Here is a 22,709-nt window from a genome sequence, read left to right on the forward strand (position 1 = left end):
CAAACTACTTCCTCTACAAACAATTGTGTTCATGACTATAGACCATTTTGAGGGATGTAAACAATAACAGCATTCCTAATGTATTTCTTGTTTTACATTTTTATTTTCCATAGCTTTTGAGAATGCAAAATGATCCACATATTGATAAATAATGTTATAACAGCAGTTTTAACATTAGGATATGATTGAGATGCCTCTTGTTACAGTTATGAAATAGTTTGGCAACAAGCAGGAAATATTATGGGCCAATGACATTACCACATTGAAATGTCTATTCAGACAAAGTAGAATAATATAAGAAGAAAACATCAGTTTGCAACATCAAGCAGCATAACGAGCTGTTTTTAACATTTAAAGTGAATGGAAGTCAATGAGACCAGAAGTTACGAGCAAAAAAGATTCAAATGGCTGTGCCCGCACGTACGTGAAAAATAAGGTCAATAGGGTTTGAGTTAATGTTGCCTTTCTATCAGCTCAAACTAAATTCTCATCTGACCTGTTATTGAGCAGTTGTACAGGTACAGCTAATAAAGTGGCCGTTGAGTGTATTTTAAAAGCAGAGTTTCAGAATGTGGAAAATTATGTACCCTGGGACAATAAAAAGTGATTATTAAACAAGTGTAATAGAGGCCAGCTAGCAAAGTGCTATGCAGGTAAACCTCACTCCTCTGACCTCTAAAGGTGCTCTAGCGGCAGATGCTAGAGGCCATGGTCTTTTGCCTCCTTGTTAGAGCAACTAACTGCCATACAAAGAATCACTGGTTCAATCCACACGTTACACGTTAGACATTGACTACATCTCTTCAACAATAAAAGCAATCACCATTTTTTTTGTTTTGTTTAGTCGAATTAATTGTTTTACCTGGAGAATGTGAACTGATTTCAATCAGTTGTTGTTTAGCTGAAGGTGGGGTGTGGGTGTAGTGCTATTTTTTTTTTGATCATGTCTTGTTTCTTGAAGTTGTCAAGAGTTTTACTTTCACATAATCTACATTTAATGACTAAGCATGGGCCGGTATAAGATTCTGACGGTATAAGTCCCTTGGATAAAAATATCACGGTTTCCCAGGTTTTATGGTATTGTGATCACTGCTTTAAAATATGTTATTTTTTATTGACTAAGTAAAAAAAAAAAACCTTTTTCTGGCTTTTAATAAAAAATATTTTAGTTAAAGAAACATAAAAAATATTTTGGAGCAGTAAACATGTACGGCTAAATAATTCAGATTGAATCCTTGACCTCTGCTGTCTTCATTAGTTTCAAAAACACTGATTTGATTACAATTTAAAATGTCATCTTTGGATATATTTTTTGCTGCAGATACTGTTTTATACTTTAGGAACGGTATTACAGAAAATTTTGCTGGTTTTCAAACCTTAAATTTTCCAATCTGCGGTATACTTTAAAAACGGTTATCGTACCATGACTAATGACAATCCGCTTCTTTTCTTTGATGAGTTCAAAATAACAAGAATCTATTGCAAAAATGTAAGTCTCCGGCCTGCCATTCTGACTGTCTGTATTGATTTGTTTTAACCGGATCTTCTAAGTGAACACGTCTTAAGTGAACTCCATTTAATAAATTGTAATGGAGTGAAACGATTGTGGAAATGGTTTGAAACGATGAAACAGTGTCTGTCCTCAGTAAGTACTTACATACCGGATAGTCCCTCTGACTTGAAATAAACCCATATCCTGAGTTAATAAGGTACTAGAGCAGTACACTGACACCTCTGCTGTGAAAAAGGAGACCTGATGAGGATAATGACGAGTGTGAGTCGACTGTCTGTTCCCTCTCAGCACACTCGCTCATTGAATCTGTGATTCAACCTGACTACGGTCATTTTCTTTCCGCAATATGTTTTTAAAGCCAATTAAGCAAGGTAAAAAGTAAATTGCATTACATTTTTTAAAAAGTAACTCAAATGATAATACTTATTTTTAAAAGTAATGTGTTATATTATATTAATATTATTAATAATATTATTAATATATATATATATATATATATATATATATATATATATATATATATATATATATATATATATATATATATATATTGCTTGTAACGTGTAACCTCAAAACTGATTTTAACACATCAACATCAAGATGTATATTAATTCACAAATGGACACAAAACTCATTGTAGTTTTAGTTCTAGCATGAATGAATGAATAAATAAATAAATAAATAAATAAATAACCTTAAGATTATATAAGTCTATATGAGCAAAGTCAACAATATATGAGCAATTCTACCGTCAGAAACAAGTATTCCGTTGTGCTGTTTAAAACACGTCATGTTAAAGCTTTAAATGCTTTTAAAAGCGTGGTGGCTGATTTGTACATCTGTCAATACAAAACTGATACAATCAACTGATATACCTCTGCCACAAACCTTCAATCCATACTGAGCGTTGTGAAATACACAGTAATCTATCACAATCAATTCAACCACCTTGAGAAAAAGAGCAATTAAACTGAATTATTAGTGTAGTCATCAATCCAGCCCTCAAGTGTTACTCTTTATATATCAGTAATCTTGCCTTTAGTGTAATGCCTAAATAAACATTTCTTTCAGAACATTCATGCGCACCAGTTCTGTTTTAGGACATACTTTGCATGCAAATTAGTCAAATCAAACCTCACTTCGGCATCTCGACAATCTGTTTCTATTAGGCGAATGCAAATGACAGCTGTTAGGGAGAGCTCTTTCTGCTGGATCAGAGAATGTGCTTATTAATTACTGTTTGTGTGGAAAAAGAGCACAATTTAATGGATATTGTGTACTGCACACTACCATAGATGGATATCGGGAACACCACTCATTAAATATGCAGTACTCTCAGTGGGATTCGCAGCCTGGTTTCGGACAGAGTTGTGGAGAATTACCAGGCTCACCACTGAAACTCAATATCAACAAACAGCATCTAATCTAGAGTATGCAAGGGGATGCACAACTATATGAACCTCAAAAGTGGGAACATCTTGATTATGTCAAGTGCAAAGGGTTTTAGGCACTTTGTTTGCATTTAACAAAGTGTTGATAACTTACCTGATAAGATGAAAAAGATTCCAGAGACGAAGGCCAGAATGGTACGCTGGGGACGGATGTGGCCGATGTTGCTTATGACAAAAGCCGTGAAGACAAAAAGAAGTGAGACCATAGGGAATGGGGTGGCGGTCCTGACCATTTCTAACAGATAAAAGACACAAGTACAGACGTTTTAGTGCCTCAAAACCAAATGATGGGCATGACAAGTCAAGTGTAATTTTTTTTTATATAGATAAATGTAGTCTTTGGCAGCACGGTGGTGCAGTGGGTAGCACGGTCGCCTCACAGCAAGAAGGTCGCTAGTTCGAGCCTCAGCTGGGTCAGCTGGCATTTCTTTGTGGAGTTAGCATGTTCTCCCTGTGTTTATGTGTTTCCTCCAGGTGCTCCGGTTTCCCCCACAAGTCCAAAGACATGCACTATAGCTAAATTGGATAAGCTAAATTGTCCGTAGTGTATGAGTGTGGATGAGTGTGTATGGATGTTTGCTAGTAATAGGTTGCAGCTGGAAGGGCATCTGCTCTGTAAAACATATACTGGATAAGTTGGAGGTTCATTCTGCTGTGGCGACCCCGGATTAATAAAGGGACTAAGCCGAAAAGAAAATGAATGAGTGAATAAATGAATAATATAATATAATTAAAAATGGCATAAAACACAGTTGTACACAGAGAATTCAGTTACAAAACATAATTCAGTGAATGAATATTCTCCTTTTCATAACTTTTCAGAAATGATTATATTTAACATCTTGTACACGCATCGTTGATTGAAAAGTAAAAGTGTATACATTTTTCTTACTTAGTATATTGGCTGTGTTCTCAGTAGTGATCTCTATTTCTGGCTCAGTGAAGTATTCAGATGCCACACATCTCCCCTTCTCTGGCCCTGAGATGGAAAGAGAGACAGAGAGAAAGACAGAGAGAGAGAAAAAGAGAGCGAGAGACAGAAAAAGGCAGAGACAGGGACACAAAGAGAGACAGAAAGAGAGAGAGTGTATAGGCAGAGCGGGACAGAGATTGACAATGACAGTAGGGGAGACGGGGACAAACACAGAGAAACACAGCAATCATTTCACTTCAAACACTAAGAGGCGAGAAAACTCACAGGCAGTACAGTACATGTAGAAACTGCATTTATTCAGAAGCATCATGCCAGTTTTATTGCATAAAATCTATCTATCTATCTATCTATCTATCTATCTATCTATCTATCTATCTATCTATCTATCTATCTATCTATCTATCTATCTATCTATCTATCTATCTATCTATCTATCTATCTAAAACCTGCAGTCCAATTTGGCAAGAAATTTGTTAATATTCAGACAACTAAATTAAATACTTCATATATTTATTTTAGAAATGTTTGTAAATGGTAACAGGGAGTTTTTAAATAATTGTTAATAGCATTTGCTAACAATGAGCAATATATGCTTTCAAAATGCATTAATCTTTGTTAATCTTAGTTAATATAAAAACTAATTTACTGCTCTAAATATTTAACGTTGCATTTACAGATAACAACAAACACAACAAAAATTTACTATTATAGGTATGTTTTCAACTAAAACTTAAAAAATTTGTTATGGATTTTAGCGGTTTATTTACATGACAATAACCTTTTTGCAAGACAGAAACCGGGTTTAATGTTAAAATACCCAGCAGACACACAATGTAATAAGATGGTAATATTGGGTTAGATTTTGGTCGCCAGCGTCTGAGGACAATGTTATTTTGATGTCCAATAAGGGCGTGAAATGATGTTGATATTTTGTTGATTTTAGGTTGTGTTGGAAAGTGAGCAAAATCCAGCAATGAGCCAACATCTTAAACCAACATTTTATTAATGTCAAATACTGACATTTATTTGTCAGTTATGGCAACCAAAAGATATTGGTAACGTCCAATCAATGGCAAGCTTTTACATCATTAGATGTTGATATTTTGTTGTTTTTAGGTTGCTTAAAGTACTCAAAATGCAACAACTGTCTAAAGTTGGACATTGATGTCGGCCTGGCATTGGGTTCTGACGTCAATCAGATTTTAATTTTCACCCAAAATGCAACATCCTATGACATTGGGGTACAACGTAATGTTGATGTCCTGTGCCTGCTGGGTAAAAAAATAAAAAATAAAAATAAAATTTTCATATAGTTTATTTGTATGAAATACATAGTGATTTTATTTATTTTTTAATCTGATGGGCAAAAATGTTATTTTTTTATTTAATGTTACCACTATACCACCAAACTATATGCAGATAAGATTTGTGATCTTGTTTCTTGTTGTTAAAAACAGCAAAAGGGTTCAAATAAACAGTTCATTTAAAGAGCCCCTATAGACCATTTAAATGTGGTCATGTCATTGGCCATATGAACATTTCCTGCCTGTTATCAAACTATTTCCTAACTGTAACAAGAGGCATCTCAATCGTAACTTAATGTTAAAACAGCTATCATAACATTATTTGTCAATATGTGCCTCTTTTTCGATTCTTGGAAGCCAAAAAAATGTTAAAAAGTAAAATAGGAAATACGTTAGGACCATTGTTTTTGTTTACATCCCTCAAAATGTTATATTATGGGTTTCTGATACAATAACCTACACTGCAATGCGGGATTCGTCGTCGTTTACTATTAAAGGGTGGAGCAACAGAGACTACTAATGTATGGGATTTTGTCAGATTTTGACAGGGACAGTTACTGTTATAGTTCATATGGACCAGTTTATTCTTCCTCTGAATCATAACATGTAAGTGTAATTAAAATTGTTGCCTCATTTTTTTGTAGATTGCAAAATATGTATTTAATTGTGTGTTGTAAGTTGTAATCGCTCCACGTGGATTATAATGTATCTTATAATGTAATGCATCTCTCAGGTTAAATGTTTATGGGGCTACTTCACATATTGCGTCCAAAACCACGGTGAAAACCCAATGCATACTGCTTCCTCTGATTTAAATGTGTTTATAAATAAATCTATATTATAAGACAATGAAAGTGTCTTTTGACCTTGCATGAATATCAGCCTGTTGTTGGAGACCCCCGAAATCAAAATATGACCTTTTATAATGCAAAATAGGGGCTCTTTAACTATATATTTACTGTATTACAATTTTTCTCTATTCATTTGACTCATTTTATTAAACAGAAATTACATTCTCAAAACAACATGGACAAACCTCCAAACCACTTGGCAATTGTTCACAACAGACTTGATTTTCTCATTCATGTCATCAAATTGCAAATGTCTAAGTACATCTTTGCAAGTGATTAAGTACAGGTAGCCAACCTTTAGTACAATCTCCAAGTGAATAGATCTAGTTGAACTGATTGTTGATTCTCAGTTCAGTGGTTGCTCGCTTCAAAATATGTCAGCGTCATTTCATTGTATAAGTCATCACAGGCACAATAGTCTGTTCAATCGTCAAAATTAGTCAAGAACATAATACTATGAATACCATATATGAATATGTGTAACCTTTGATACAATTATTACAGCAACTGACAGTCAGGTGAAACTAGAACTTCACTAACAAAGGAGGAATTTCACAAATCTTAGATGACCAATCAAGCACTGTAGGCTGCGTATAATTTTTATTGTTTTTTTTCTTGTTTGTGTTTATATTACAGTATATGTTTTTATTCTGATGTAGGGAAATTACTTTATGTGTGTGATTGATAATGGTTACAATTTCCTTGTCAGTGTGAGTGCAATGCTTGATGTCAAACCTTTGAGGCTACTCTTAAACTAAAATCCTTTTTAGATTTTTTTTAAATCTTATCAATTTATTTTATTTAGTTTTATACACAATTGCATTCTGTTAAAAAAAACTGGAGTAACAATTATTTAAAAAACTGAGCTAAGACTGAAAGGTGGATATGAGGGATATTTTAGTGGTCGTCTGCGATAGTGACAAAACAACTAAACATTTTGCCTTGCACTGCTTACAAAATGCAAAAGGAACAAATGATTTTGGGGGGCACTGACTGTTTAAATGAGAAGGAAATTTAGTTTTGACACACGAGTGAACAGTTTTGGGAAATATACAAGCTTTTGCAAGTGAGCTATAGTGTTGTGGTAAACTAAGATATCTGTCTTATAGTGTTGAGAATAATATTCCTGTTTCAAGTAATGAGCCAAACCAAATGAGAAAAACTGTAATAAAGCAAAATTGACTATAACCAAATTCAGAAAATATATGAAATTAATAAAAACATGAATGCTATACATGGAATAAAAAGGCAAGACTGTTAAGATTATTATATAAAATATTATATATAATTAATATATAATATAATATATATTTTTGCATGTTAATGTCCAAAAAATCTTAGTATTTTTTACTTGCTGAAGTTCTAAAGTTGTCCCATTTAATTAAATGTAATTTTTAAAGATAAATGTAAAATCACTTTATTAAAAAATCGGAGAGAGAACAAATGGGCTTGACGCTTCTGAATAATGTACATGAAAGCAGGGCACATTAGACCTCCCTCTCGGCACACACACATATATTAAAAATAATAATACAAAACAGATCCAGTTTAAGCACAACACACATAAATCATGTTCTCTCTGGAGCACAAGAAAAGTGTGCAAATTATACACACACACGACACACCTAATGGGCAAAGAGTCGTCCTGTGGTGATTTATCATACTCCCACATACAGGCTAACTAAAAACCAGAACTGGTTAAGCTAGAAAAAGGTGACATCATCCTCACACTTCTCTTAGTCAGCCATTTGCCTCCAACTGGTGTGGCATCGTTTCAGTCCACCTCAGCACTTCCTGCCAGTGGCATCAAAACAAACCAGCATGCTATTTAATGCAAAATGTAAAAATGCTAATTCGAAAAAAAGAAAACAGCATGTTTCACAGCATGCTTTAATGGCTTTGGAACTGAATGTGGTTTCTGATTTGGCATCTCGCTCTGCTTTGCCCACACAGAATTTCTAGTTCCTGTTTCATTGGGTGGCAGGATTTGGGAGGGTGATGCAATAGGATGCCACACCAGCGCAAGGAGAGAAGACCAGCTGCAGAACATGGCAGGATGACCCACGAGCAAACCGCAGCTTAACCAAGGTGACATTTTAAAAGAAAATGGCATTGGCTGATACAATGATACACTGGGATTAAACTCTGGGTCATAAGCGCAGCTTGATATTTGAGCTCAAGGGGGCAGGACTGAGCCAACATCCCGCTTCCCCTCGTGAAGCTAACTCGGAAGTAACTGAAACTGCAATTCATTAAAATTCCGCTAGGCCTGACACATTTCTATTGACCCCAATGTTAAAATGGCCAACTTTACAGCAGAAAAAATGTGTTTACAGCCTGGAAAAAAACGATTTTGGGTGTATATAGCTAGTATTATACTTCATGACAACTGTGAGGGGGTGAAACTCATCCGTTTCCTTTATATTAGGTTATATTAAGTCTGCATAATTAAGGGCGTGGCCACTTAAGTGACAGCTAGGTCTCGCTAGTCGCCGTCACCTGATTCCAGCTGATTAACCGCTGAACTCGGCATATACATACATATACATGTCTGGATTTCATAAATTGCCTTACATTTACTAACACAGACTATATTTGAAGTTTTTGGAAGAGATTAGCCTTTTCCTCCTGTAAAAAAACGTCATAAGGAACAATGCTTAGTGGCTCAATGTATTATACATTGTTTTTAAAAGACGAAACACTTTATTGATATAGTATAAAACCAAGCACAAGTGGTCAGAACACAAACGAGTCGCAGGTAATGAAGTTAAGCATTTCCTTTGAAGGAAAACACTTCTAAGTAAAACGCTAACAGACATCTGTAGCTCTGCCTCTTTGCCCTTTTTTGGTTACCCCAGTTGGTGCAATGACGCATGAACAAAGTGACGAAGGTTAGCCACACCCAGTTGCAGCTTTATTTGCAACCCAGGCTCATTCTAAAAATGCACCTCTACATACATTTCTGGAGACTGCGAAATACGTCCAAGGGGCTACGTTCTTTTGCAGTTTTTGTTTTCGCGAATCCACGAAAGCGGACTGTGTGCGCTTTTTGAGATCTCAAATTTCTCTTGCGAGTGCCATTCACTGCTGCTGTTCTTGCATAAACCCACCAGAGGCCACTGTTGACTGACTGACAGACTGACTGACTGATCGACTGACCCACTCTCCTCCTTCCCTAAAGCCAACCAATTTCACCACCCCAGAGCATTCATTTAAAAACTTAAATGCAGCCATACATACCTCTGGCTACATAACTCGTGGTCTCCAGGTATGTATTTAGGGCTATGTTTTCAGAATAAGCCTATGTTGTTTATTTGCGCTGTTCAGAAACCTATGTCAGCATTGTGATGTAAAAATAGTGGACACATATAAAATACCATAAAATTTGTTGTTTAAAATAAACACAGCAAGTCAGACATGTTTACACATTATCATGTGTATTTGTCTGCTCAAACACACGCCCAAATCCCAGTGTCCACATTCGCTCCTCTTCAAATCACGCCAATGTCTTTAGCATTATAGACAGCGTTTGTCAGTCAGCATCATCAGGGCTGTGACACATCAAGCCGATGTCAAACAACCAAATTAAGAGCTTATTATTCACTCATTTAGGGTCATAATAGGACATTAAGCTACATTTTCTGTTATGTGTTGCACATCACGTGAGACAATGGCAGAATCGCATAAATTAAAACTACATTGTGTTGACTACTCAACGTCATGTGTGGTTACATGGCAAATGACTAGCGTAATCAACACATTTGTGTCTCATAACTATTCATGAGACTGTGTGTCCTTCTCCAACAAGAAGACATTTTGCTTAATTGTTGAAGACAGCAAGTGTTGGTTTGCTTTGGCAGACGCTCAAACTGAGATTTCATACAGTACACTACCTGACAGAAGTCTTGTCGTTGTTCCCAGTTGTAAGAGCAACAAATAATAATTTGACTTTTAGTTGATAATTTGGAAAAGTGGCAGATGGTAGATTTTTCTGATGAATCATCTGTTGAACTGCATCCCAATCATCAAAAATTGAATTTTTTTTTCACAGAAATCAGTCAAGTTTGGTGAAGAAAAAAACAAGGTTGGGATTAGATTTAGTCTGGGGGCATGAGAGAGATCTACAGAGTGGATGGTAACATCAACAGCCTGAGGTATCAAAGACATTTGTGCTGCCCATTACATTACAAACCACAGAAGAGAGCAAATTCTTAAGCAGGATAGCGCTCCTCATACTTCAGCCTCCACATCAAAGTTTCTGAAAGCAAAGGAGGTCAAGGTGCTCCAGGATTGGCCAGCTCAGTCACCAGATATAAACATTATTGAGCATGTCTGGGGTAAGATGAAGGAGGAGGGACTGAAGATGAACTCTAGGAGTCCTGCTTTCTTTGCCATTACAGATGACTTAATTAATACGTAATTTGAGTCATTGCACAGATGTATGGCTGCAGTCGTCCAAGCTCATGGGAGTCATACACAATATTAATTCGTTTTCCACTGCAGCATGACTTTATATGCTATACTATACATTATTTCAGTTAAGTGACGACTTTTGTCTAAGCAAAGTCAGACTGTTCTAATTGAATAATTAAAAATTAAGGAATGTTCAAATTTTATTTTGGTAAAATAAGCATCAAGCAGCCGTCTCAGCAACTGGTCAGATAATAGAAGCACCTACCAGCCACAAAACAGACCCTCCAGAGTCCAGAATGCAGAGCCATCTTGACCTCTGTGGTCTGGTTCTGCTGCAGAATGATGCCTTCCTCCATTAACAGCCAGTAATCTGTGGAAACGGCCACTCCCACCAGGAGCAGACCACACGCCCCGAACACCGACGACAGCAGCGTCAGCGCCCTGGTGCTAAATGAACTCATCTAGAAGACCAGAAAGAAGAACATATACACAGTAAGTATGCAATACATCAATGATTCTTGCAAAATAATACATGCAAGAAAGCAACATTTAAAGGCAGTTAACCCTAAAATGGAAATTCTGTTTTCATTTAATCACCGTCCACTCAACCTATTTGTGTTTCGTTGAATCACAAATCTTCTGTTGAAGGAAAGAGATATTTTAAGGGTGTTTTAGGAGACTGAAGAAGTTCTGATATACAGTACCCTGACATTTGTCCTTTTACAGATGCTTTAAACATACAATTCTAATGCCAATGTAAATAGCACAAACTGGGCTACAATAATACATTGACAACATTTTTGTACAAGATTTTGTTTTTAAGAAATAAACGTTTGGTATGTTACTTACATTTCGAAGTCACTAAAATAACTCCACAAAAAACACACTGAATATTTGTTCACAAGAATTTTGGATATTGTTGACTGGATCTTGTAGCTTCGCGTGTTTGCTTCAAAATGATGTCAAGCATCTTTTTTTTACTTGCCTTTAAAAAACAATATATTTATGTAAATTTTCTAAGATTTTCTAAAGTATAAAATATGGAAGCCAATGGCTACCTGCGTACTTTAATATATATCTTTATTAATGTTTTACAGAAAAAGGAAATGCATTCTTGTTTGAAACCACTTGAGAGTGAGTAAATGGTGACAGGAACTTTATTTTAGGGTAAACTGTGCCTAATGAACTGTGGTCGTACACGAACAGTGTTTATTTGAAATTCCTATCCTACAAATCCTTACATCAAATGAATGTTTGATGAATAAAAGTAACTACTAGATTTTACTGACCCCATACTTGAACAGTCACACAATCCTGACAAAAAAGTATCAAGGTCTCCACAAAAATTAACAGTTTGCAAGTCTAGAAAATTTTTTTTGAATAAAAATATTTGATTTTTGTAAGACAGCAAAATGTTTTAGCTTTTATCAGTAAAGACATAATGTTTATTAGCTGCTTTTACTGCTTTGTTGCTGTCATCGTGAATTCACAAGCTTTGATGGAAATGCGTAAATTGTCATTACATGAGCATCTGGAGATTTATTTTAATTAAGGTGCCTCTTAACAATGTGTTTATACACTTTATCAGGAACTTCTGTCCAACTGCTTGTTAATGAAATGCCTAATCAACCAATCACATGGCAGCAACTCAATGCATTTAGACATGTAGACATGGTCAAGTTGATCTGCTGAAGTTTAAACCGAGCAACAGAATGAGGAAGTAAGATGATTTAAGTAACTTTGAACGTGACATGGTTGTTTGCACCAGGCAGTCTGATCTGAGTGTTTCAGAAACTGCTGATCTACTGGGATTTTCATGCACAACCATATTTAGGGTTTACAGAGAATGATCCGAAAAAGAGCAAATATCCAGTGAGCGGCAGTTCTTTTTGCACAAATGCCTTGTTGATGCCAGAGGTCAGAGGAGAATGGCCAGACTGGTTTGAGCTGATAGAAAGGCAACAGTAACTCACATAACCACTCGTTTTAACCGAGGCAAGCAGAAGAGCACCTCTGAATGTACAAAACGTCCAACCTTGAGGCGGATGGGCTACAGCAGCAGAAGATCACATCGGGTGCCACTCCTGTCAGCTAAGAACAGAAAACTGAGGCTACTGTTCATACAGGCTCACCAAAATTGGACAAAAGAAGATTGGAAAAAACATTGCCAGGTCTGATGAGTCTCAATTTCTGCTGCAACATTTGGATGGTGGGGTCAGAATAAGGCATCAACAACATGAAAGCATGGATCCATCCTGCCTACTATCAACGGTTCAGGCTGCTGGTGGTAGTGTAATGCTGTGGGGGATATTTTCTTGGCACATTAGAACCAAATGAGCATTGTGTCAACGCCACAGCCTACCTGAGTATTGTTGATGACCATGTTCATCCCAGCAGGATAAGGCGCCATGTCATAAACTGCTAATAAACTCAGACTGGTTTCTTGAGCATGACAATAAGTTCATTGTACTCAAATGGCCTCCACAGTCACCAGATCTCAATCCAATAGAGCACCTTTTGGATGTGGTGGAACCGAAGATTCACATCATGGATGTGCAGCTGACTATTCTGCATGATGCTATCATGTCAATATGGACAAAAATCTCTGAGGAACATTTACAGTACCTTGTTGAATCTATGCCATGAAGAATTCAAGGCCTTTCTGAAGACAAAAGGGGGTACAACCTGGTACTAGTAAGCTATACCTAGGGCTTAATTTGTGCTGGAACAAGCCGGATCCGGCACCTCCTCCGCTGTCTGCTGTTCACTTTCACTTTCTTCCGCGACACCCCTCTGCTATCCAACCTCGCTCGGCCAAACTCACCACCTTCCCGCTCTCAACTTTCTACATCCTCGGGTAACATGCCGGATCCATTACTTCCAATCCTCGCAATTCACAAATTAGGGACTGGGTGTACCTAGTAAGTGTTTACATGTATAAATATTTTATGTTTCGTCAGTACGTCATATGTTTTATTCATTTTATCATTAAATCAATCCTAAACATACGCATACTCATTTATATTTATGCATACATGATGATACTTAGTTTAAGCTGTCTTACAATTAATCAACAACCTATTGTCTTCACAAATGAGATAAATCCAGAAGTCATTCTTGCCAAATTTGTGCAAAAACCTTAATAATAGTGGAAAAATGTGTTTTGTTTCAATATCAGCCATTTTATAATGAAGGCAAATAGAGTGCACTTTAATAACTATGGGCCAAGAATGATTATATTAGCTGTGCCTGAAGGGCTTGATGTAAAATTCCTCTCCATCGCCGACTGAACTAGTGTGACTCATCAACAGAACAAACGGACGAAGGACAAATACTGTCCTTTAAACAGTGTATGACTAAAATGATTAGAGCCAAGCATATCTTAAGATGAGGGCTTAAAGGCACTATAAATCATAAGGTATTATATTTTTCGTGGCTTTTGCCTGTAATGAACAGACTGGACTGTACTGTAAAGTGCAAGAGGGAGAATAGGACTGGTATTTCCCCCAAAAAAGCACAGCATTGATCAGAAAAAGTTTTTTCCGTCAGGCAATCCATCTCATGAACACTTGATGATAGTAATTGTGGAACCAACATCACTACTTGCTTTACACTTTTTTGCACATATACACTTATTTAACAACTCACTTAACATGCCAATTTGCACATAACAGCCGCACATATAATGTTGTATATAGTAATATACTTGTCAATTTTTATATTTGCTTTCACCACTCACTTCTATTTTTAAATATATTTATTATCTGTTTTTTGTCCTGTCTCTGTAATTCTTTTGCACTGTAGCTCTGTCATGAAAAAAAAAAATTCCTCGTATGTGTGAACATACCTGGCAATAAAGCTCTTTCCGATTCTGATTTATCAACTAACCACTAAAAGAAGAGTATTCTGACAAATAAACCATTGTACAGGCCGATCTAAATCTGTGACATTTATGAAGCTATTATGTATTGAGGTCTATGGTCACGGGCTATTATATAAAACCTTCCCACATCTGGCACCTCACAAGTTTTACATATATATATATATATATATATATATATATATATATATATATATATATATATATATATATTTTTTTTTTTTTTTAATAAGCCACAAAACTGTATGTGCATTATCCCACCAAACTCAAGCTGAAAAGGTGGCACGGTGGCTTAGTGGTTAGCACTGTCGCCTCAACGCAAAAAGGTCACTGGTTTCAGTCCTGGCATAAAGTTTGCATTTTCTCCCTGTGTTGACGTGGGTTTCCTCCGGGTACTCCGGTTTCCCCCCACAGTCCAAAGACATTCAGTATAGGTGAATTGGGTGAAAATTATAGGCTGTAGTGTATGTGTGTATGTGAGAGTGTATAGGTGTTTCCCAGTACTGGGTTGTGGCTCTGCTGGGTAAAACATGCCACAACAGTTGGTAGTTCTTTCCGCTGTGGTGACCCCTAATAAATAAGGAACTAAGCCGAAGGAAAATTATTTAATTGAATGAACAAGCTAAAAAATTTAATCAAACTAAAATTAAATCTGCATACGTAGTATCACTGTAATACTTCTTATTGTTAAATACTATTACTAATTATAATGGCAATGACTTTTTATGGCAATGATAATAATAAATATTACTGTTTTATTACAGCAGTAAATAAAAAAAAACTTTTTGTTTTAATTATTTTGCGTAACAAATTTTTTTTATCTGTTAAAAAAAAAGTGGCAGTTTATGTAACATACTGTACTTACCTAAGAATATACGGGGTAATATAGGATAAATAAATGAGTTAAGTTTAGGTTTATGATCTAAAGTGCCTAGTACAAACACATTGGACCCTACACGTGACGCATTAGGGCGCAAGACGTGTTTGGCGAGATTTGTTGCTGTTTTCAGACCAGCGCAACCCTTATTTTCATATTTTTCATGCCATGTTGTTTAAATAGCAAATCCATTTGCTCCACTTTGTGGACTCATGGGTGCGCTGGTCTAAAAAGTAGGTGTGTTAAGGCGCATTGTTGGCACGTTGCTATTTTGAAGAACTGAAATAGACCAAGATAATGACCAGCACAGAGCGCATTAGTTATGTTCCTATGTGGGTTCAAATGCTTACACATTGCTTAATACACACAGGATGTACAACAAAACACAAATAACTTCACATATGAAGAAAATTGAAGGATTAAAATGTTACAAAAATTATTATTTTCTACATAAACATAAAAACCACTGCCTCCATGCCTTCTTCATGTCAAGGGGCTTTTTTTAGTTTATTCATGACAATTTGCATCTTGATTATTGCTGGTATTATTAGCAGTATTTATTATATGCAAATTTATATTTGTTTACATTAAAACAAGTTTAGATTTGTCCACCTGTCGGGTTTGGAGGCCTATGCATCACCATATGAGGCATAAAAATAAGACGTGTGATTGGATATAAGTGTTCATTTATTCGTTTGCTTGTTGCATTTGTTTGCTTAAAAACACATCTTTGCACTTAACAAACAAAATTAAATATGTAGGTGAATGCCTTCAGTGGAGTGCGTACAACACTGTTTCCTTATCCATCAATGTAAAGGAGTAAAGAGTAAAAGAGAAAGTGAAAGTAAAGAGGCCGAATGGAGGAGGCTCGTTCTTTATCCTCACGCTGCAGATGGTCTGTTTAACTTTTTAACTGTTTTCTTGCTAGTGAAGCGTTCAGTTTTTCCACGTACAAATTCAGCCATGAAAATAGCAAATGCACCATGGCTCGATGCAGATGAGACTCTAATTGGTTTAATGCATGTTATGCTCAAAACACACCTATAACTCATTAAGAGAATAAGCACAACCCTATTAGACCACAATCCAGGCACAGAGCCTATTCTGGAGGTGATTCATAATATAATAACACTAATACTGAAATGGTTAAGGTGTTTTAGAATGACCAAAACAACATATTAGATGTTTTACAGCAGGGGTCACCAACCCTGTTCCTGGAGAGCTACCTTCCTGCAAAATTCAGTCCCAACCCTGATCAAACACACCTGTTCCAATTAATAGTACCTAAAGCAGCACTTGATAATTACAAACAGGTGTGTTTGGTCAGGGTTGCAACTAAAATCTGCAGTAAGGTAGCTCTCCAGGAACAGGGTTGGTGACCCCTGTTTTACAGTGTGCTCAGCCTGCTGGTTTGTCCATTCACACATTTTTATCATCACATGATCTTTTACTCTGACTGGAATTTGTTCGGTAAAGGTGTTTGCATCGTCGTTTATGCAAAATGTTTCTTACTGAATAAAAAGTTTTTCCTACTCAATTATGCGCATATGTTTTTATGTGCATTTTCAAAATTGATTCGCATCCCAGCGTTTCTATCAACTGTTTTTTTTATGTGCACATCCAAAATGCGCATAAAAATAGGTCAATAGAAACAGAAACAGTCATCAGCTGCTCAAGTCAAAACCTGCTGCGCATCAGAATACAAATTCATATAATTACTGCACAATACAAATTCATATAATTACCACACAATCGTTGTGACTGCAGTAAACCACATCAAGTTTTCAGGCATTGTTATAATACGTTTAAAGACAAATAAGGAAAGTAGTACTGTTTCTGTGATGTTTACTCAAGTATGAGACCCTTTAGTTGAGCAGTAAAGCATTACAGCTGCCTATTTATTTATATATGTTAAATACATCCCCGTGTTTGCATGGGTTTTCTTTGAGTGATCCGGTTTCCCCCACAGTCCAAAGACATGGGCTATAGGTAAATTGAACTTAATTGGCCATAGTGTGTAAATGTAGAGTGTATGGGTGTTTCTCAGGACTCTGTTGTGACTGGAAGGGCATCCACTGCAAAAAACATATGCTGGAATAGATAGTGGTTCATTCCACTGTGGCTTAACTTGATAAATAAGAGATTAAGCTGGAGGAAAATGAATGAATAAATGTTAAATACATAAAGACATGTGCATAGAAAGAGAAGGGATAATTGAGGAATGTGAAAGGTGAAGGTTTTGCAGTGTAATACCTGCTGGATTGTGATGTGGTTTGCACTCACGCTCCGGCAACACGAGTGAGGATTTGACTGGCATTCCTCCAGAACAGCCACAATTCCACTAATTCACTGAATGGCACCATATAGCTGGTGGATTAGAAGCCCGGAAAATTAACAATTTTTTATTTTTTGGGGGGCATGGCTTTTTTGGCACGGAGAGAAGAACACAATAATGGGTTATTATTGGTGAAATCCTCTCGGGTTTGTGTCGAGGCCCCTGAGTGTGCTTGATATGAATGAAGGATTCACAGTGAATGGTGATTTATGTGTGAGGGTTAAGATAATCCATAGAGCACTGACATAGCAGAGCCGGGGAGAAAAGATGAGCTTGGAACAATTTAAAGGTGAAGGGAAAATGGCTTCAGGAAAGATAACATGGTGAATAATGAAGTTCTTCTGAGAAACACATTAGCACTTGGGGTACCAGAACAGAAGTAATAGTACATTTTATGGACCAAACGGGATTGGGTGTAAAAGTGTTTTTGTGGGTGGTTTCCAGGATGTTGCTATATGATGTCTATTGTCTTAATACAACTTTCCTTTTTCTGATTGGCCTTTTTTATACTGTATTGTTTTATTTGTGAAAAATGCAAATTTCATTTACAATACATATTTTTTAAAGACTATTTTCTTTGGCAATTTCTGATTTCCTTTTCTTTTTTGGCCAGTTTATTTAAATAGCACATTTTATACACAATGGTAATTCAAAGTGTTTACATAAACAGGAATAAAAGAAGTATTGGAGAATAAAAAACAATTTTCGAATAAACAACTCAAACATAGCGATTTTCGAAAAACAAAGAGAATAAAAATGATTCAAAACAGATTAAAATATGTTTAAAACAGGTTTTAAAGGAATGAAAAAGAAAAGAAAGACATAATAGTGCGATCTGTTGGACGTAGCGCAGTGCTCATGCTAATTCAGCAAAGGCGCAGCTAAACAGATGTGTTTTCAGTCTTTATTTGGATGTGCCTAATGTTGGAGCACATCTGATCATTTCTGGAAGCTAATTCAAGCAGTAGGGGGCGTAGAAGGGCGTAGTAGCTGTAGGCTGATTCACCCTGCTTTGACTGAACTCTTGGAATTTCTAGTTTATATGATCATAATGATCTGAGTGATCTGTTAGCTTTGTATTCAGTGAGCATATCTGTAATGTATTGAGGTTCTAGGCCATTTAGTGATTTATAGACAAGTAGTAATACTTTAAAATCTATTCTGACTGTAAGTGGGAGCCAGTGTAAAGACCTGAGGAGAGGTGTGATCTGCTCTAATTTTCTGTTTCTGGCCAGAATCCTGGCAGCTGCTGACTTTCTTTTTGGGGAGGCCAGTAAGGAGTCCATTACAGTAATCCACCCTGCTGGTGATAAAGTCCTCACTGGGAACAAAGCATCACATTCTTACAATGTTTTTGATTTAGTTACTGCTTTGACATGACTACTGAAGATCAGATCTGACTACAGAATCACACCAAGATTTTTGATTTTTTTCCCTTAGAGCTGAGGTACGCATTTACCTTGAGAACCTCATCTCTGTTCCCAAATGCAATGGATCCAGTTTCTCATTGTTTAAATGAGGAAGGTTTTGGCACATCCAACTGTTCATTTAATCAATGCTTTGGCAGAGGGTGTCAATGGGGCTGTAGTCATTAGGCAATAAGTATGTTGGTTTGCTGTTTGCATAGTTTTGTGAATTTAGAAGTGTTTTCTGTAGAAGTCTTTGACTATACTATATCAAAAAAGGAAACAAATTTGTGACTCTAGAAATGAGTGCAGTGCATATTAAATGTGGGAAATGTTGTGATTAAATTAGTTAACTGTAACCTAAAATAATTTACTTATTTGTATATTTATATTTCAATAATTACATATAAAGTATTTATTAATATTAGTATCATCAGGGTGTTTCTAGGAAATTCTGGGTAGTAGGTTACTGGACAAAGAAAAAAAAGATCAATAATTAAGTAAATTAAATAATAATAGAGTTTATTCAGCATGCAAAATTCACATTGTTTACATTATAGTTCCAAAAAGCATTGTCTGTTGAAAATACAAATGAATAAACAAATAAATAATATGTTGATAATGTTTTAATAAACGGTAATACATGTGCATGTGCGTCAGGTGTTACAGCTTAATTATCCTAAATTAGGTGCTTTATCCAGTCGTTTATTGTCTGTAGAAAAAACAAGAAATTAAATATTTGTACAAAAATGTGAACATTTTTAAATAAAACGTGCTTTAAAATAAAAGTAATAATTTAAAGATTTATAATAATATAATAAAATTGCAATTATTTAATAATTGACAGCTAGGGGGGCGACGCAGTGGTGCAGTAGGTAGTGCAGTCGCCTCACAGCAAGAAGGTCGCTGGTTCGTTGGCATTTCTGTGTGGAGTTTGCATGTTCTCCTCGTGTTCACGTGGGTTTCCTCTGGGTGCTGCGGTTTCCCCCACAGTCCGTAGTGTTTGTCTGTAATGTTTGTGTTTGAATAAGTGTGAATGGATGCTTCCCACAGATGGGTTGCGGCTGGAAGGACATCCGCTGCGTAAAAACTTGCGGGATAAGTTGGTGGTTCATTCCGCTGTAGGGACCCCCAAATTAATAAAGGGACTAAGCCAAAAAAAAAATGAATGAATGATGAATGAATAAAGAGATATGCTAGGATGATGTAGGTGTTGCTATGCAGTTTCAGAAGTGTTCTGTTACTTTGCAGTTGGTAGGGTATGCAAAAAAACAAGATATTTAATATGTAATTTACATTTTGAACAGAAAAAATGTGTCAGGACATATATTTGAATAATTTAATAATATAATTGAATCATTTAATAACAAAACATTTAATTATTTAAATTAATAATAGTTACTTGGTTGAAATATTGCAAACATTTTTTTGTATTAGTGTACAGTTCCAGTGGCATATTGACATCCTAAACAGATTAAACACATGAATAAATCATACTGGTCAGTATTTGCACACTGCAAAAAGAGCTGGTCATGTGACGCAGCCATTGAAATGTAAATGTGCAGGTACTAATGTAACCCGTTTTAAAAGCAGCGAGGAGCGCAAGAGAAAAGATAAAAGAGAGCGAACCAAGGCTACAGGGAGAGAGAACAGTGAGGTAATGGGAGCTGTCCATCACTGCGGTGCTGAAATCAGTGCTCCTCCAGTCATCAAGATCAAGATGGCTTTCTGGAGCCTTTACCATTTCTGTCATGCTTGTGAAAATACAAAGTATAAAATATTGGGATTGACTTTATTTTACAGTGTCGTTGCTACAGTGTAATTACACAGAGAAGCTCAAAGTACTGACATATTTACTAGAGCTATACAGTTGAAGTTTTACATATTTCCCAAATGATATTTAACAGAGTAAGGAAATTTTCACAGTATGTCTGTTAACATTTTTTCTTCTGGAAAAAGTCTTATTTGTTTTATTTCGGCTAGAATAAAAGCAGTTTTTAATTTTTGAAAAAACATTTAAGGGACAATATTATTAGCCCCTTTAGGCTGTATTTTTTCCGATAGTCTACAGAACAAACCATCGGTGTACAATAACTTACCTAATTACCCTAACCTGCCTAGTTAACCTAATTAACCTAGTTAAACCTTTAAATGTCACTTTAAGCTGTTTAGAAGTGCCTTGAAAAATATCTAGTAAGATATTATTTACTGTCATCATGGCAAAGATAGAATAAATCAGTTATTAGAGATGAGTTATTAAAACTATTAGGTTCAGAAATGTGTTGAAAAAAATCTTCTCTACGTTAAACAGAAATTCAGGGGAAAAATAAACAGGGGGGCTAATAATTCAGACTTCAACTGTAGGTTTAGAATAGGTTTATGGTTTGTTGCATGTCAAATTATCAAAATATAGTTTACTATTATTACTACATGTACTAGTGATTTATATATATTTATATATATATAAATATATATATATATATATATATATATATATATATATGTGTGTGTGTGTGTGTGTGTGTGTGTGTGTGTGTGTGTGTGTGTGTGTGTGTGTGTATATATATATATATATATATATATATATATATATATATGTGTGTGTGTGTGTGTGTGTGTGTGTGTGTGTGTGTGTGTATATATATATATATATATATATATATATATATATATATATATATATATATATATATATATGTATATATATAGTAACCTGAAAAAGTGTTCGCCCTATTAAAACACATCTTGCAGTTTTTAAATAAAAGTTTTTATTATTACAGGAAAACAAAATCTCAAACTACATACTCCTGTGTGAAAGTGTTTACCCTTAAAAATACATAACATAACTCTGGTTTATCACACCCAAGCCAAGAACCAAATAAATATAAATGCATATGAGAAATAAAATAATTGAGATCTACCAGTCTGGAAAAGGTTAAAAGGTCATTTCTAAAGCTTTTGGGCTGCAGTAAACCACAATGGAGATTATTCCCATGAGTGATGATCGGACAACCAAAATTATCCTAAGAGTGCAGCTAAACTCATCCAAGAGGTCACAAAAGACCTCACATCAACATCAACATCTTAAAAACTGTAGACCTTAATTCAAGTGAGTGTTCATGACTCACCAGCAAGTCCACTTCTGAATGGCTGAAGAAATACAAAATGAAGACTTTGGCTTGGCCTAGTCAGAGTCCTGTCCTGAATCCAATGGAGATGCATGACCTTAAAAAGGCAGTTCATGCTGAAACCCTGCAATGTGGCTCAATTACAACTATTCTGCAAAGATGAGTGGGCCAAAATTCCTTGACAATGCTGTAACAGAGTCATTGTAAGTTATCAAAAATGCTTGCAGTTGTTACTGCTAAGGGTGGCCCAAACCGTTATTAGTTTGCAAACACTATCACAAAGGGCTATGTAGTTTTGGATTTTGTTTTTAAAACAGCACAATGTGTTTACTTGTGTTATCTTTGAGTAATATTTAAACCTAGTTTGAAGATCTGGAACATTAGAGTATGAAACATTCAAAATATAAGAAATCAATAAGGGGCAAACACTTTTCACACCATTGTATATATTATTAATAATAAACAATAATGAACAATGTATAAATAATAGTATGTTATACAGTATTACAAAGTAATAATATAATGTTGCCCCAATTTGAAATACAATACACACCTTTCATTTAGACATTTAGACAAAACTGCACTTGATTTGGTTTCTTTTTCAAATATGGCACCAA

General features: G+C 35.6%; 1 protein-coding gene and 1 long non-coding RNA gene across 4 annotated transcripts in view; one reads left to right on the top strand and one right to left on the bottom strand.

The window, feature by feature from the left end:
- LOC141379018 (uncharacterized) overlaps positions 1–22,709 on the top strand; it is a 111,677-nt gene that overhangs the window by 16,862 nt on the left and 72,106 nt on the right. Inside the window, exons 4-5 of one of the 2 annotated variants that reach the window (XR_015516516.1) lie at positions 8,007–8,141; positions 10,105–10,734. This is a non-coding gene — a long non-coding RNA (uncharacterized LOC141379018). Of the gene's footprint in view, positions 1–8,006; positions 8,142–10,104; positions 10,735–22,709 lie in introns of those variants that run through there. The other variant, XR_015516517.1, reaches the window with a different exon arrangement.
- cacng7a (calcium voltage-gated channel auxiliary subunit gamma 7a) overlaps positions 1–22,709 on the bottom strand; it is a 41,652-nt gene that overhangs the window by 15,058 nt on the left and 3,885 nt on the right. For both annotated transcript variants that reach the window (XM_087293768.1, NM_001083084.1), the window contains 3 exons: positions 10,732–10,927; positions 3,857–3,943; positions 3,059–3,199 (listed from right to left, as the gene is read on the bottom strand). In XM_087293768.1, coding sequence (XP_087149894.1) covers positions 3,059–3,199; positions 3,857–3,943; positions 10,732–10,927 — 424 coding nt within the window. Of the gene's footprint in view, positions 1–3,058; positions 3,200–3,856; positions 3,944–10,731; positions 10,928–22,709 lie in introns of those variants that run through there.

Source organism: Danio rerio, chromosome 19 (assembly GCF_052040795.2).
Source record: "Danio rerio strain M-AB ecotype USA chromosome 19, GRCz13ab, whole genome shotgun sequence".
Lineage (NCBI taxonomy): Eukaryota > Metazoa > Chordata > Actinopteri > Cypriniformes > Danionidae > Danio > Danio rerio.